This window comes from Camponotus floridanus, unplaced genomic scaffold (genome assembly GCF_003227725.1).
Source record: "Camponotus floridanus strain SB8 unplaced genomic scaffold, Cflo_v7.5 scaffold388, whole genome shotgun sequence".
Classification (NCBI taxonomy): Eukaryota; Metazoa; Arthropoda; class Insecta; order Hymenoptera; family Formicidae; genus Camponotus; species Camponotus floridanus.
In genome coordinates, this window is record NW_020229534.1 from 5,111 (window position 1) to 24,878 (window position 19,768).

Genomic DNA, 19,768 nt, shown 5'->3' on the forward strand with positions numbered 1-19,768 from the left:
CTAAAAGGCTATTGACAGAATACACCAACAGCACCTCTAAAGTTCCAAAAATGGATCTTGTAGTACTCGCACGATTCATATCTCATATTCATAATTTTTAAGAAAAAATATGTAATTTGCAATTAACAATTACATATTTTTTTCTTTGAAACACTATGTGTTTTCTTTACACCAATCGATTTCTCACATTATTTTGTGCATAAAAGTATTAAGGTAAAATAATCGAAAAATGAATATTTTAGTAGATATTTTATGATTTATGTAGAATTAGGAAATTATTCAAGCCGCATAACTCGAAAAATATTTAACGAGAAAATATTTTATTATAGTGTTTTGGAAAGCACTCGAGGTCAGCTACAAGAATATGTAATAAAAAATAAGGGGTGCCATTTAAAAGAATTGAGGTAATCTTCACATGACCTTCAAATGACTCTTCAAAATCAAATCAATGATACCATCTTATGACCCCCTCGAAACCATACAAAACATATCTGAACCATTTTTCTCTAAAATCAAAAATGAGAGAGATATTTGAGATGGACACTTAAAATGGGACACCCTGTATACACACACACACAATATTTTAAATACTTCTCTATATAATGCCATGTATTTTCTTATTAATGTAATATGATTCCTCATATTTTATATTTTCCATAGAATTACGGAGTAAAATTTTACCTTCAATTTTTTTAAAATTCTAAAATGTTTGAAGAAAATTTTTGGGACGATTGTATAATTTTGTCGTATAATTATGTTCAATAAAATTTAACAAAATAAGATTAACAGATTTTTGAAGAGGTAGACGCGTACGCATTTGATAAATTTTATTGGCGTTTACATTTTTATATCTTTATTCAATAGCGTTTATATATCTTTATTCAATAGCATTAATATATGTTAATAATATGTTAATAATATATGTTAGTAATATATGTTAATAATATGCAAAAATTTTATATACTATAATGAACGTGAATAATGAATCACATTTACGCGTTTCCATATTTATTTAAGCACTTTACTTATTCCTATTCATGACGACAAAAAATTTATCATAATTAAAAGCGTGTCATTGAAATGTGGTAGGTGGTTGGCTGCAACGCATTTCAAACCGACTTATACGCGACGAGCGTTTCCATGTTGGGATGAGCCAGCATTAAAAGCTAGTTTCGATATCTCTATAAAACATCATCAAAATTATACAATTCTATCCAATATGCCAATACGGGAAAAATCGGAGGATAATAAAAATGGCATGATATGGACGCACTTTGACACGACTCCCATCATGTCAACTTATCTCGTAGCATTTGTGGTGGTTGATTACGTTCGCGTTCCTACTGAAGATGAGACCATTAATATATGGTGCAGATCGAAAGTAGTGCCGCATACAAAATTTGCACAAGAAGTTGTTCAAAAATCTAAAAGGCTATTGACAGAATACACCAACAGCACCTCTGAAGTTCCAAAATGGATCTTGTAATACTCCCACGATTCATATCTAATGCCATGGAAAATTGGGGACTTATTATTTTTGTGTAATATATGCAATTTAAAAAAAAATATCAATAGAATAAAGCATTTCAGATGTCTTGTGTCATATAAATTCAAAATTTTTTTAACTTTTGTCAAATCATTAATTCTGCTTAATTAATATTGAATATTATAACTATAGATTTTCACGAAAGAATAGATTACTTATTTTACTGGAAATTATAATTATTATTTATTGTTTTAGTTTTTAAAATAATAAAAATTATTTTTTTTATAGAAAGGGGTATTTTTAAAATTGTTTGGTTATGTAAATAATTTAAAATTGAATTCAAAATTAAATTTTTTTCTGTGGAATACTTTTATAAAATATAAAGTATATGCATGCACGCACGCGGGCGTTTATACATGTATAAACACACACACACACACACACACACACATACACACACACACACACACACACACACACAGATACACAAATAGAATAAAGATAATTAATATAATTGAATTCTATTTTGGATTCTACAAAAGTTGAAAAGATATAATTTTAAAATATAAATTAGATATACATATATACACATATTTTCTCTGTATATCTATACATTTTTTAAATATATAAAAATTCATTACTTTAAATAATTATTGTATATATAAACTTCCACATTTATATATTATAATTATTTTAAGTAAAATGTTTTACAATAGATTACGTAATTATATTATAAAATATTTTGACATGAGTATAACTGTATTTATATAATAATTTTTAGTGAAACAAGCTTTGCATACAATGAAAATTTCAACACAATATCTGCTAAACTAGATGTAGCGGAGATAATAGTACATGAAATGGCACATCAATGGCTTAGTAATGTAGTCACTCCATCATGGTGGTCTCATGTATGGTTAAGTGAGGGTTTGACGACGTTTTTCGAAGAATATATTCTCAATCAGGTAGGTTCATTATTGCAAATTTTGCAATAGATTTCGCAAAAACGTTTCAATTAAATTCAAATATAATATAATACAGTTGTAACTTTCTATATGACAAAATATAATATAATGATTAGTAACTTTCTATATGAAAAAATATATTGCTAATAATTTTAGATTATGATTACTTAAGAATTTAAGACAGATTTCTTTATTATTATTATTATATATCATAGTAACTGATATTTTATTATTAATTTAATATTAAATTTTTAATTTAAATCCAATTTTAATTAATTGAAATTAAAACTTATGTATATTTCAGATGTTCGAGGATTGACGAATAATGGAATACTTTGTTGTTAATATTCAGCAAACAATTCTTCAGAAGGATATTCATATGAATATGAGCTCAATTATATTAGAAGTCAATAGACCCAATGAAATTGAATCACTCTTCGATACTAATTATGGCAAGGGTACGATAAAATAAATAAGTTATCATTCAAGTTTACGAACATAGGTGATCTAAAGAAAAAGAAGAAACAATAAGAAAAATTTTTACTAGTGATATGTTTATCAATCTTTATCTTTAATGTTCTCTTTTATTAGCTATGTTCACAAATTTATGGATGATAATATATTTTATTATTATTATTTTATGTATATCAATTTTTGAATTTATTTATTATTATTGCAGTACCCGCTATAATGGGTATGTTACAACATATAATTTCCGACGAGATTCTTCGAAATGGTCTTATTAAATATTTACACACACAGTAAGTAATATGTTTATCTTTTCACATAGACATTTTTTTGGTGAAGTATTCAGTGTAATAATAATTCAACTTAAAAGTAGAAAGTTTAAAATGTTTTATCGTTAAATTGCTGATATAATAAATCTATCAATAAAACACTATATAAGTGAAACTTTATTTTTTACATCAAAACTTTATTTTGTAAATGAATAATATTTTACATTTTTCAATAAACAACAATTACAATAAATAACAATAAATAATAACTTAAGAATTATCAGAAAATTAAAAATTTTGTTACTAAAATTTTTAAACAACAATAATTTATGAATGATAGAAATAGCATGCGTTTACAAATAATCATTAAGAATTTTACAAAATATTTTCTAATCTTTTTCAGAATGAAAAAATTAATCATTATTATATTTTGAATGCGTCGATATAAGATATATTTGACAGTATTAATGTGGATTTATCTATACTTATATAACTTATTACATTATAATTTTCTTAACAAATCTACATTAATATCTCTCTAAACTTATGCTTCATAATTTTGTTTTTTTTGTCTTTTATTCAAATGATTTTACATTGCACATACAATATAGATCTGACTGCATATAATAAAATTATAAATAAATTGAATTATAATTTGTATATAAATATATATATATATATATATATATATATATATATATATATGTATATATATTTATTCATTTATTTATCTACATGAATTGTTCATAAATCATTATATTTAACTGTAACGAAAAATAGACATTTTTGAATTAAATGGACGTAATACGTGCTGAGTCATTTTGCTAACGAACACGATACAATAATAATTATTAGAATTTTATATGCAAAATAAGAAGTTAGTTTGCATGAATGAGTAAGATAATATTGATTGGTATCGTTTAATCCCTATGCAAGTTAATGTACAAAATTCTACAAATATACTTTTGTTGATCTCTAATGAATCATCACAAGTATTAATTCATGGTATGTGTTTTTAATTTATTTTTACTTATCAACCTTGCGAATTTTGCATAGTTTTGTGACTATACAATATATAAGACTATTTATATAAATTGTAATTTATTTGGAAACTGTACTACTATGACAATTATAGTGACACTATTGCAATTATTCCAAGTTTTCAAAATGTTATTCCAAATGAAGTTAATGTTAGCATTCAAGAGATTAATAAGGCTTTATGCGAAAACACAAAATTGAATTTTTGCGAGCAATATGAGCTGACCACGGATGATTATGCGTCAATTTTATATAATATTAAAAATTAAAATAAATTGACTAAAATAATAATAATTAAAAAATTATCTACAACATGTGATTTTGTGATCGTTTGTTTGATCTCATTTTAAATTACAAAGTCGAAAACGAAACGAAAACAACAACATAAATATATTTAAATATATATACATGTATTTAATGATGACCTGTAACTCTATTGTGGTCGAAAACAATAGACATTCCCGTGGCTTTAAATAGTGAACGGATTTAGTTTTCGGATTTAGTCTTTTCGGGTTCGTCAACATAAATGGGCGACATTTTAACGGACCCTCCAGATTAGAGAACACCAAATAATAAAAGGTATTAGTTCACAGTCTGCATTTCATCTCGTGAGTTAAATATCGGTTATGTAAGTAAATAATAACATTTGAAAAAAGTTCTTTCTAATATCATATATATTGTTTCCTTATTTATTGTGTATTATTATCTATTTTATTATTATCTTATCTTATTGTCTATTTTTCATACTTTTGCCTTCATCATCGTTAAAATATGTTAAAATGCTAAGATCTCCAAAATATAAAATATAAAATAAAAAACAAAATAATATAAAATAATAAATATATATATATAAAATCTATCATATCTATCATAAAAAATATAAAATATAAAAATATAATATAAAATATAAAATATAAAAAAAAATTACAGTTTATATCATGTTATTTTGAAAATATTTTTGCAGATATTTGAAAAGAGTATTAACATGGCTATTTGGAAATTGTTAATAAATCTTGGACTATTATTTATTACTACAGCGATTTCTGTTGACAAAGATTCAAACAACGATACCGCGATTAATTATCGTTTACCAGACCACGTAGTTCCGATACATTACAATATTAAGCTAATACCGTACATTGTGAAAGATAATTTTACTTTTGACGGAGAATCCAATATCAACATTACAATTCGACATGTAACGCAAAATTTGCATTTACATGTATTGAAATTGACAATAAACGAAGCAATGACATCATTGTTTAGTAACAATGGTATTATCTATACACCGGCAATGCATAATTATGATAATATAACACAAATCTTAGTTCTTCACTTTAATGATAAACTGTTACCTGGAAATTATACATTGAAGATGCGATATGTTGGTATTCTACATAACGACTTTTATAACAAGGAAGGCTTTTTTGTAGCATCTTATATCAATGACAAAGGAGATGATGTGTAAGTAAATATTAATATTTAAAAGTTCTTTCTAATATCATATGTATTATTTTTTAAATATTATTTCTTATTATTATTTATTTGTCATTATCGTACATCGCTTTAACATGCTAAGAGAACTTTAACCATAATATAAAATATAAGACATAATGTGACGTTGTTTAATGTCGTACTTTAATAATTGCGTATACAGGGCATCCCAGAACACTATATACAAGCGCTTGTAAGGAGAGATTAGTAAATTGAAGAGAAAGTCTCATACCATTTTACAATTTTCGCAATAATAGCTGAAATTAAATATTAAAATTAGACGGAAGAAAGGAGCGCTTCTTATTTCATTTGTCCGATTTTAATATTTAATATTTCTGTCATTTTGCGAAAATGGTATAAGACTTTTCTGTTCAGTTTACTGCATTCTATTTCCTCACAAGCTTGTATATAGTGCTCTGTATATAGTACTCTGTATACAGGGTGTCCTAGATCACCCGCACATCCCTTTTCTTTCAAAAACTAAGCATTTTAGAGAAAAATGTTTGCGACAAAATAAATTGTATGGTCCTGAGGGGAACATAAGATGGTGCCATCATTAAGGTCAGGTCAAGGACAACTTTAATTTCTTAAATGGAACCACCTATTTTTTAATGCCCATTCTTATAGCTTATGTCGAGAGCTTTCCGAAACACTATAATGAAGTATTTTTTCATCAAGTACTTTTCGAGTTATAAAGCTTGAAATCATTTCTTAATTTTACATAAACCATAATATCTTGTAAAATATTTATGTTTCGATTATCTTACCATAATACTTTTATGTACAAAATAATGAGATGAATCAATTAGTGTAAAGAAAACACATAGTTATTTCTAAGAAAAAATATGTAATTTGCAATTAACATTTCCATATTTTTTCTTAAAAACAACTGTATGTTTTCTTTACACCAATTGATTCATCTCATTATTTTGTACATAAAAAATAATCGAAAAATGAATATTTTACAAGATATTTTATGGTGTATCTAAAATTAAGAAATGATTTCAAGCCTTATAACTCGAAAAGTACTTGACGAAAAAATACTTTATTATAGTGTTTTGGAAAGCCCTTGACATAAGCTATAAGAATACGCAATAAAAAATACGTGGTTCCATTTAAAAAATTATAGATGTTCTTAACTTGACCTTAACGATGCCATCCAAGATTAAACCAATGACACCATCTTATGTTCCTTTAAAACCATACAATTTTTGTCGGAAACGTTTATCTTTAAAATGCTTAGTTTTTGAAAGAAAAGGGGTGTACGGATGGTCTAGGACACCCTGTATATGCAATATTTTAAATCAGAGTTTCCCAAACTTTTTAGCTCACCCCTTTTCAAAGGTAATCTTTTTTAGCGCCCCCGGGAAATCTCTATCTTTATCTCAACTAATAATAAAATTGTAAGCGTAAATGTGTCTGTAATTCTTGAATTTCAAAAAGCTAGTTTCGAAATAAAACAACTTGGAACTGAAATTTTAAAGCTATTTATTAAAATAAAATAACAAAGAAATTGCACATAAACATAAGATTGCTTACTATTATTAGTAATAAATCAAATATTAAATAAATTCGTAATATATTAATCAAATTTGATACATAACTGTATGTTTGTAAAGTCAAGTGGATAAGTTTGCTTAAAAAATGTTTCAACGCCCCCCTACTGTTCCTGAGGCCAGCAATGCCATCCCCCCCCACCGATCCCTCCAGCGCCCGCAGGGAGGCGATAGCGCCCACTTTGGGAAACTCCGTTTTAAATACTTATCTATATAATTCTATGCATTTTCCTGTTAACGTAATATGATTCTTCATATTTTATATTTTTCGTGAAATATCGAAGGAAAATTTTGTCATAAAATTTCTTTTAACTTGTAAAATTTCTTTCAATTTGGTATTTAAAAAATTTTTGAGATATAATTTTGAGATATAAATTTTTGGTTATATGTTGCATAATTATATTTAAAATGTAACAAAATAAGATTAACAGATTTTTGAAGAAGAACACGTACGCATTTGATAAATTTCATTACTTTATTCAATAATGTTAATGTATGTTAATAAGGTGCTGCGTGCAAACTCTAAAAATTTTATGTATATATTTTGTGATTTATTATCTGAACGTAAATAATGAATCACATTTACGCACTTCCATATTTAAGTAATTCACTTATCCTCATTCATGATATTGGAAAATTTATCATAATTAAAAGCGTGTCATTGAAATGTGGTAGGTGGTTGGCTGCAACGCATTTCGAACCCGACTTATGCGCGACGAGCGTTTCCATGTTGGGACGAGCCAGCATTAAAAGCTACTTTCGATATCTCTATAAAACATCATCGAAATTATACAGTTCTATCCAATATGCCAATACGGGAAAAATCGGAGGATAATAAAAATGGCATGATATGGACGCACTTTGACACGACTCCCATTATGTCTACCTATCTCGTAGCATTTGTAGTGGCTGATTACGTTCGTGTTCCTACTGAAGATGAGACCATTAATATATGGTGTAGATCGGAATTGGTGCCGCACACAAAATTTGTACGAGAAGTTGTTCAAAAATCTAAAAAGCTATTGACAGAATATACCAACAGCACCTCTAAAGTTCCAAAAATGGATCTCGTAGCACTCCCGCGACTTGCAATTGGAGTCAATGCTATGGAAAATTGGGGACTTATTACTTTTGTGTAATATATACAATTTAAAAAAATATCATTAGAATATCGCATTTCACGTGTTATATAAATATCATTTCTTGTGTTATATAAATTGATAATTGTTTTCAACTTTTTTGAAATTAATCATTCTGCATAATTAGTATTAAGTATCATAACTGTAGATTTTGTGAAAGTAGGTTATTTATTTTGCTGGAAATATTAACTTTTGTTTTAATTTTTAAAATAATAGAAATTATTTTTTTATGAAAAAAATAGTTTTGAAAATGTTTGGTTATTTAAATAAATTAAGATTGAAATCAAAATAAAATTTGTTTCTTTTAAATAATTTTAAAATTTAAAGTATATAAATGCGCCCGCGTGCACACGCGCGCGCGCGCGCGCACACGCACACACACACACACATATATATATATATATACAGAATGTTCAAAAAATCCCGGAACGCTAAAATATTTCAAAACGATCAACTATAATGAAAAATTTGTAAGAAACAGAGTTGTAGGACTAAATAAAATGTACTTAATAATGATAGGAATTTGACCTTGGATGAAGTACTCAAGGTCACAACTCCCCACTTTTTATTGCATATTCTTATAGCTTATTTAAAGATCTTTCCAAAACATTATAATTAAGTATTTTTTCATTGAGCACTTTTCGAGTTATAAGATTTGAAGTAAAGTTTCCGAATTTTACATAAAATATCTAGTAAAATATTCATTTTTCGATTGTCTTACTTTAATACTTTTATGTGCAAAATAATGAGATAAATCAATTGGTGTAAAGAAAGAATATAGTTATTTTTATGAAAAAATATGTAATTGGTAATTGCAATTGACTGAAACATTTTTGCTGAAAATGTTTCGTTGAAGAATTATCGAGGTGCGTTCTTTTAAATGGGACACTCTGTATATATACATTTTTAAATTACAAAAATTTTTTACTGTAAATAATTATATATAAATTTTAAATTTATATACAATTATTTAAAAATTAAAATGTTTTATATTAGATATATTACATAATCATAAATTATATTACACATTGAAATGAATATATCTGCATTTATGTAATTTTTAGTGAAACAAGTCTTGCATACAATGAAAGTTTCAATACAATATCTACTAAACTAAATGTAGCGAGGACAACAGTACGTGAAATGGCACATCAATGGTTTGGTAATGTAGTCACTCCATCATGGTGGTCTCATTTATGGTTAAGTGAGGGTTTGGCGATATTCTTCGAAGATTATATTCTCAATCAGGTAGGTTCAATAAGTTTTATTTGCATATAACTGAACATTCGATAAATTTCTGTTAAATTCAAATATAATATAATACAGCTGAATTCTTCAGAACTTTTTATATGATAAAAAGGAATGAATCGCTAATAACATAGGAGCCTGCAAGGGTGAATTACAAAAAGCAGAGTAGGTGAATCTGATAAATTTTTTGACGCTGGTAACGAATTTAGTCGCAGAATTTTCCTAGCACGTCAAATTCTCGAGTAATTTATAGTTAAATTGTCCAAAAATGGCAATTTCGACGAATTTCATGAATTTATTATACAAGAACCTAATTTTTTGAAATATTCTTACCAATGGCATCGTATATAGTGCTAATCTTACCTTTCGAATACATTTTTGATTGTTGCTACACGATTTTTTTTCGCTGAGATATACAAGTATGAATTTAAAAAAAAAATTTACGTTAAAGAAAATTTATATGTACATTAACATCAATATGGCAGATCCATCATCTTAAAATTTGAAAAGGCTTACATATGTCAGGTTCAGTTGCCTAAAAAGGTTCTGTAAAAATATATTCAATACAGTTGTTGCATTTTGATAAATTTTTCTAAATTTTATACCTTTTTATTATGATTCCGTCCGTCATAATAGATGTGCCATTTTTAATTTCAAAAAATGACAGACGGCGTCCAAAAATTTATGTTTTTATAAAATTTTGATTAATGATAAGACAGAGATAACACGGCTTAGAATGACTTCCCTAACAGCACACATGTGTAAAAGATGTCTAAAGAACATCCAGAAGATATCTTAAATATTCTCTTGATGTTCTTTGGACATCTTTCGGACATGAATGCTATTAGGGTTATTGGACACTATGTATGATCAGTCTTATGACTTGTATATCTCAACGAAAAAAAATCGTGCAGAAACAATTGAAAATTGATTTAAAAGGTGAAGATTAATAATATACGATGCCATTAACAGAAATATTTCAAAAAACTTTCCCATAATAAATTTATGAAATTTGCCGAAATTGCCATATTTGGATTATTTATAAATTACTCAAAAATCTGACATGCTGGAGAAATTTTGCGACTAGATTCATTTTCAGTGTCAAAAAATCTATCAGGTTCACCTACTCTGCCTTTTGTAGCTAATCAACTTTAAAATTCCGGTGGTCTGTGTAATTTTAGATTACAATTACTTAAAGTTTAAAATAAGGTGAAAGCGATTTCTTTAAAAACTAATTATTATATAGTATCATAACTGATATTCTATTATTAATTCATAATGTTGACATTTTTAATTTCAATCAAACTTTATTTAATTATTAAAATTTATGTATATTTTAGATTTTCAAGGAGTGGCGAATAATGGAATACTTTGTTGTTAATATTCAGCAAAGGAGTCTTCACGATGATATTAATATGTGTATTAGTCCAATTACATCAGAAATCAATAGACCCGAAGAAATTGAATCAGATTTCGTTTCCATCAATTATTACAAGGGTAAGATAGAATAAATAAATCATCAAGCTCAAATTTCCGAACATAGATGATCTAAAGTAAAAAAAACAACAAAATAAAATAAATGTTTTTCTGTTAAAATGTACTCTCTATCACAATGATCAATCTCTTTTATTAGCTATGTTCACAAATTTATGAATTTTATCATGGATTTTTCTAATGTATTTTACCATATATCGATTTTTATATTTATTTATTTATTTATTATTATTACAGCACCTGCTATACTGCGCATGTTACAACATACACTTACCGATGAGGTATTTCGAAATGGTCTTATTAAATATTTACACACGCAGTAAGTAATATATTTATCTTTTAATCTAAACAATTTTAATGAAATTCAATGTAATAGCAATTCAACGTAAAAGTAAATAGGTTAAAATGATGTTTTATTGTTAAGTTGCTCATATATAAATCTATCAATGAAACACTATACAAATTAAACAATTTTTACATTTCAAAATGAATAATTAGTAACTATTTTTTACATTTCTACAGGAATAATTTTTTACACTTTTCAATAAACTTTTTATATGTTTCAATAAACAACGCAATAATTTAATAATTATCAGAAAATAAAAAATTTTATTATTAAAATTTTATTATTAAAACTTTTAAATAACGATAACTTATAAAATGTAAAAAATTGTAAGAAGTTAAGCATTGCAGATAATCCTTGAGAATTTTGCAAAATTTTGTTTTAATCATTCTCAGAATAAAAAGAAATAAATCATTATTACATTTTAATGCTTCGATATAAAATATATGAAACAATTTTAATTATGGATTATTTATTTATATTTATGTGACTTATTGTAATATAATTTTTTTAACAAATCTATCTTTTATAATCTTTTATAATTATCTTTTATAATTTAGTCCGTTCAGTTCGGCTACTTCCGACGATTTATGGAACGCTTTGCAAGCAGTGCTAGATAAATCAGATGTCCCGCATAATGCTTATAGATTGAAAGAGGTAATGGATACTTGGATAAAACAATCGGATTTCCCTGTAGTACATGTAACCCGAAAAAAAGATACCAATGAGATAATATTAACACAAGAACATTTTGTTCTGAAAAATAAAAGTAAGAATGATAACAAATGGTGGATACCTTTGACTTTTGCTACGCAAACAAATCCTGATTTTTCTAATACCTTACCCACTCATTGGCTAAAACCGCAAGATCGAAATATAACGATTGATGGAATTGATCAAAATGATTGGATTATTGTGAATTTACAACAAACGGGTGAGTATCTTTAATATACTCCATATTATTTTAGTGTAAATTTTTAAATACGGATTTACTTTTCTATTCATGAAGACCAATAATCATTAAATTTATAATTAATCGTTTATCATCATTTTTACATATTATTTATTTCTATTTATTTTCTATAAAATTCTATTTTTATTTTTATTTTGTATAAACTTTTTATAATATTTACGTTTATAATGTATATAATATAAATTTTTAACACACATATATAAATGTAACAAAATAAGAGAAAAGTATGATATACATGTACATATATTAATATAATTTATTAATAAATAAATTAAATTAAATTAAATTAATTTTTTTTTTAAATAAATTATTTAATAAATTTATAGCATAATTTACAATATTATTTAATTTCAATAGGATATTATCGTGTTAATTACGATTCTTCCATTTGGCAAAAAATTGTGGATTATCTTAAATCTGACGACTATACGAAAATCCATGTACTCAATCGTGCTCAAATCATCGATGACGCCTGTCATTTTATGATGAAAAATCAACTTGATATCATGATGTTTTTAAATCTAATAGGCTATCTATCACAGGAAACAGAGTATATACCATGGCATTCTATGTTTGAAATATTAAGTCTTACAGAAGATATTTACAATATTCCAGAAAATGAACATCTCAAAGTAAATAGTCACATAATCACTTAAAATAAAGAAATATATATACGCACGTGCATGCATGCATACGGGCGTGCGTGAGTCCGTGTGTGTGTGTGTGTGTGTGTGTGTGTGTGTGTGTGTGTGTGTGTGTGTGTGTGTGTGTGTGTGTACACGTGCATCTAGTTCATAAGATAAATGTTCATATATCAATTACAAACCAATATAAAATTATTCTACGATTTTTTTAGTCATACATGCTTAAAATTTTGGATGGACTTATTAAGAACATAGGATATGAAGAAGATCCTTTCGATAATGACTTTACGAAATTTCTGAGAACCAAAGCTTTAAAATGGGCATGTACTTTGGGTCATTCCGAATGCAAGAGAATGGCCACTGTTAATCTGAATGAACATCTCTCAGATCCTAAAACACACAAGTAATTTACTTCATTAAATTCTAATAAATTAATATGAATATATATGTGACAAAGTATTTAATAAATTATTAGCATTTTGTATACATATTCACACTTATACTTACATACATACATACATACATACGTACGTGTGTGTGTGTGTGTGTGTGTGTGTGTGTGTGTGTGTGTGTGTGTGTGTGTGTGTAATTATACATGTCAATTTTTTTATTATATGTTATAGAGTTCCGGTAAATTTAAAAGAATGGACATATTGTAATGGCTTGATGGAAGCAAATGTTTCTATTTGGAATAAGTTATACAATATATATATAAATAAACTAAATGAAGAGATTTTGAAGTACTTAGCTTGCTCTGAAAATACTGACAATATAATTAATGTCTTGGACATATTCATATCGAACAGTTCAAGACTACAAAATGGATATATAATTTATTTTTCTATTATCAGACAACACGCTAAAAATAATGTAATAGTCGATTATATATTAACAAATTTTAAAAAAATACTTCCAAGGTATTTTAATAACACATATTAATTGTAAAGCACATATTGTTTTTTGTATTTATCCATTATTTTTAAATTTTTATCCATTTATCTATTTTTTTATTTTTTGCAGAAAGTTCGATACAAGTTATTTTATATTAACTTATATAATTAACAATGTGTATTCTATAGACAAACTTGACGAGGTAAATTTTATTATTTTAAATTTTATATTTTTATTTACTTATATTTAAATTTATTTACTCTATTTTTTATATAAAATTGTAGATTTTATAATTTTTCGATAAAGTACTATTGTTATTAAAATGTTATAACTAAAATGGAAAAATATTTTTAGTTTTATTAAATAAATGCATTAAATATATTTTTAAAAATTTGATGAAATGATACAAAAAGGCGAAAATTTATTTCTAAGTAATAATTATATATATATATATATATATATATATATATATATGTTTTACATTAATCTGTTAGTACATTAGATTTATATAGAATGATGAAATTTAGCTGAAGTTGTCGTATCATGCTTTTATTACATAATACAACATTCTCTTAAATTTTTAATAAGCATAAATGAAATTATTTTCAGATAAGCGAATTTGTAAGAAATGAATTTGAAGAGAAAGTATTCAAAGATGTTCAAGACAAAATAATAGAACGCATGGGACGGTTAGAAACATTTGCCTCATTTCTACCACCTAATATAAAAGAGAAATTAAAATTATTAAATAATTATAATTAATCATAACAATTGCAACACGTATATTTATGTATATGTTTATTGATTTCTGATATTAATTTTAAAACTTGTTAGAAATTTTCCGTTTTCTGTTTTTTTGAAAATAAGATATTATTATAAGATATTGTTTTACACACATTCTTTACATTAATATCTCTCTAACTTTATTCTTCATAATTTTATTCTTTTTATTCAAATATAATAATTATATTTTACGTTACACATAGAATATAGATCCGTCTCTATATATTAATATGTTGTGGTCGAGACGGTCTAGAATCATGTTAGGTACCGTCGTAAGGTTTTGGGAGGTTTCGGGTGCTGGATGTAGTCGCAGGGATTAGTTTAGAATTTTGGGTTCTTTGTAATTTCAATAGTTTTTATTTGCCTCAAATATACAGTTTTTAACACAATCTTCTTCTGTAATTTTCTTTACCATTTTCTTGACTTGTTAGCGCATTTGGATTATTTTTATTCATCCTTACACTGCCCTATGGTCTGCACTTATGTTGATTTAGTGATTGACTGTCCGTTGCGCGTTCGCAGTGGACGGTTTTTATTCCCCTGATTTTGTCAAAACTCGGAGGGGATCGCCTAGCAATATGACCATATACGGTCAAGGTAATCTTAGGTGAAAATCACAATTAGTGCAAGCAAAGATGGTTCAAAGTCGAACCCCTTTGCTTGCATTTCTGCCGGCTCAGCGAGCTCGCATATAGTTCGCTGAGGTAAATGATACGCGATTCGCAAATATTCCACTCGTTTGAAAGGAATTATTAAATTAATTAATAAATTAATTAATTAATTGATGTGGTTATAGTCTCGAACTATAACAAATACTTATAATAAAATTATAAGTAAATTGAATAATAATAATATATATATATATATATATATATATATATATACACATATGTGTGCGTGTGTGTGTGTGTGTGTGTGTGTGTGTGTTTATGTATGTGTGTATATATAAAATAATTTTTCATAAGATGTATTTAACTGTAACGAAAAATAGACATTTTTTAAGTAAATCAACATAAGACGTGCTAAATCTTTTGCGGCGTTTTGTTAACGAACACGACAATAATAATTATTAGAATTTTATATGCGATATAAAAGTTAGTTTGCATAAATGAGTAAAATTAATATTGATTGATATTGATAAAATATTGATTGATACTATTTGATATACATCCAACTTAATATACAGAATTCTATAAATACTAAACTTAACTATAATAAACTTTTATTGATCTCTTATAATAAGTCATAAAATTATTAATTCAAGAGAGGGATATGTGTTCTTCATTTATTTCTATCAATCTTGTGAATTTTGCATAGTCTTGTGACTATACAATATATGAGACTATTTATATAGATTATAATTTACTTGGAAGTTACTGTGGCAATTACTGTAGCATTGGTGCAACTGTTTACAAAATGTTATTTCAAATAAAGTTAATGTGAGCAATCAGGAGATTAATAAGGCTTTATATGTAAAGACACGAATTTGAATTTTTGTGACCAATAAGAGCCAGATACGGATAATTATGCATCAGTTTCACATAAAATTAAAAATTAAAGTAAAAAATGGATGTAAATAATAAAAATTTAATTGAAAATAGTCAAATAAGAGCTAATAAGATATAGTAATTGAAGCGCAAGAAAGAGGAAAAAAACACTACCATTTTTCTTTTAGTTTTAGTATATTTATTTATTAGTATATTTCAAATTTTATATTTGCTCATCATAGTATATACATTAAATACGAATGCCTTATTGGTTTTTACTTGCCAATTTTTACTTGTTAATTTTTTAATATAAAATTAATTACAATTTATTTTTTCGCTTGCCGAAAAGCGAACTCGTTTCTTTTTTTGCCTACGTTCCAGGGGGAAAAAAGAGATATTAAGATTAAATTTTAAATTTGGATTTATATATTTATTATACTTTTACTATGTATTTACTATAAGATCAAGAAAATTTATTTTACTTTATTGTTTGAAATTACAAAAAATATATATCTGACACTAATCCCACTATGTATGTCACATGTAGTTTGTAAATGCATTATGTTCAGATGAATGTAAGGATTTATTCAATATGTACATGAAAAAATCAATTTTCGAGGGAGCGCATTACTACATTGCTTTATATAATAGCAATGTATTAATATTTCAGTTACTTTTTGATTGTTTATTTGACTCCGTTTTAAATTACAAAGTTGAAAACGAAGCGGAAACAACAACATAAATACATTTAACGATGTCATATAACTTTTTTGAGGTCAAAAATAACAACTTTCCCCGTGGCTTCAAACAGTAAACGGCTTTAATCTCTTCGAGTTCGTCACTAACGGATGATATCTTGAATAGAGAAGACCAAATAATATAAGATATAATAATATAAGTTCACTGTCTTAATTTCATCTCGTAAGTAAAGTAGCAATCAGTTATACAAGTTGATATTAAAAGTTGAAAGTTTCTTCTAAAATATTATATGTATTATTTCTTTATTTATTATTATTATAATCTATTTTATTATTTATTATTTTAATATTATTTATTATTATTTTATGTCCAACTTTTGCCTTCATCATCATTATAATAAGATCTTTACGATCTTTACGAAGATCTCTAAAAAACTCATATAAAATAAAACATAAAACTAAAATTACAGTTTATATTATATTATTTTTTTGAAAATATATTTTACAGATATTTGAAAGGAGAATTGACATGACTATTTTAAAATTTTTAATCAACATTGGCCTAATATTTATCGCGATTCTCTATGATAAAGGTTTACGCAATGATTCGGCGATTAATTATCGTTTACCAGACAATGTAGTTTCGATTCACTACAATATTAAGCTAATACTACATATTTTGGAAGGTAATTTTACAATATCTGGAAGGTATTTTTTTGAAGGAGAAAGTAATGTTAACATCATAATTCGCAATGTAACGCAAAACTTGCATTTACACGTATTGGACTTGACAATAAATGAAACGGACACATCGTTGTTTGATAACAACGGTATTAGCTATACACCAGCAACGTATAATTGTAACAATCTAACGCAAATCTTAGTTCTTAATTTCAACGAACTATCACCTGGAAATTACACATTGAAAATGCGGTATGTTGGTATCATACATAAAGACTTTGAAGCCTTTTTTATATCACCTTATTTTAATGAGGAGGGAAATCTTGTGTAAATAAATATTAATATCTGAAAAACATTTCTTTCTTTCTAATATCATATGTACCGTTTTTTAACATTATTTATTATTCTTATTTGTTTGCTTTTGTCATCATCATATGATTATGATATGCTAAGATTTTTACCTACTAAAATATATGAATTTAATGTGAAATTTGGTTAATATCGTAATTTGACAACTGCGTATATATATATGCAATATTTTAAATACTTGTCTATATAACATTATTTATTCTTGTTACTATAATAATATGTTTCCTTATATTTAAAATTTTTCGTATAATTCTGAAGTAAAATTTTGTCTTAATTCTCTTTTTAAATCTACATTATTTTAAGATAATTTTTGAGAGAGTTGTGTGTATTATTATGTTTAATTATGTTCAATAATGCATAATTATATTTAACAAAATGTATTAAAATAAGATTAACAATTTTTGAAAAAAATACACACGTACGCATCTTGGCAAACTTCATTACTTTATTCCGAAGGTTAATATATGTTAATAATATATCTAGCCCTAATCGATAGAGCGAGTTTGAATTACATAAAGAAAGAAAATATGTTTATTTTTGTTAACAAATGTGTCTGACCGAGTTACCATAAATCACCAGAAATTTACATAAAACAAGTCAAAATTATCGCAGATCTTTTAATTGTTAGAGAAGTTTAATCGTTGCCTCTGTTACGAATGAAGCGATAGGGAAACGGCTTGCTAAAAAAATGGAACGATTGAAGATATTGTTAATGCTCATATTAATCATTTCGACTGAAATTACTCCTACTTTCTCTCCGTTTTACGCAATAAAGTCAAGCAACTTAAAAATAAAAATTGTATATTGTCATTTTGCCGGAAATACAACGATCGCGTAAAAATAATGTGTCAAAATTCAATAAGGCGGCTAAGAAAAGATTATCTTTACGAATTGCTTTGACTAGAATTGTGTATTATACGACTATTAAATGTACTTGATTGTCGAAATTACAATATAATAATATGCAATTAAACTTAATTGATTGATTTGATGCTACATGATCAAACTTCACTCGCGTACATAATTTCGAAGAAAGTAAAAATTTAATCTTAATATGCTTACAAATAAAAAAGAAATAATTTTTTCGACAAGTTTACAATAATGTTTATATGATAACATGTTATATTAATATATCATTAATAATATACCATAATAAAGGTGTCTGATGCGGATAGAGTCGTTATAAAAATAAATAAAAAATAAATTCAGTTTTTTATTTCAAATATATTCTCATAAAATTAACTTACCGATTAAATCTGTATAATAAGACTGTTCGTCTGACGATTTAACTTTTTTATTAATAGCGAATGGACATAAGCTACAATTAATAACGAAAAAAGAACACAGGGAGACACGTTTGACATTCTTTTCACAATTTGTTACATACATTTATTACATAATAAACAATATTAAACTCTTTAAAATGAAATCCTTTTTACGGAAAGAAAGTCTGCTAACACATTGCTGTTCCAATGAACAATAAACGAATGTTAAGCATATTGTATTGCATATGTATGGCATATTTTATTTTTATAATACGATTTTTATATAATTGCCATAAATAAATTATGAAGTTAATTTATAAATGAACATAAGCTCATTTCTTTTTATTTCATCCTTTATGAACGTCCCATTGGGACTTGTCATTAGAGATATTGAAAAAATGGTGGCATCTCTTTATTATGAATGCTGAACATTTTTTCTCCGAATTTATCAGTGGTATACACTTAGTGCTACTATTC

The 19,768-nt window shown here is 25.9% G+C and overlaps 1 protein-coding gene and 1 pseudogene across 1 annotated transcript; both read left to right on the top strand.

The window, feature by feature from the left end:
- The first annotated feature begins 1,219 nt into the window (after positions 1-1,219).
- LOC112638848 (aminopeptidase M1-A-like) lies at positions 1,220-2,923 on the top strand. Its single transcript, XM_025411241.1, has 3 exons — positions 1,220-1,482; positions 2,268-2,451; positions 2,804-2,923. The coding sequence occupies exons 1-3, from the start codon at positions 1,220-1,222 to the stop codon at positions 2,921-2,923; spliced, it is 567 nt and encodes a 188-aa protein (XP_025267026.1).
- Positions 2,924-4,716: 1,793 nt separating this feature from the next.
- On the top strand, positions 4,717-15,180 carry LOC112638847 (annotated as a pseudogene).
- Positions 15,181-19,768: the final 4,588 nt, after the last annotated feature.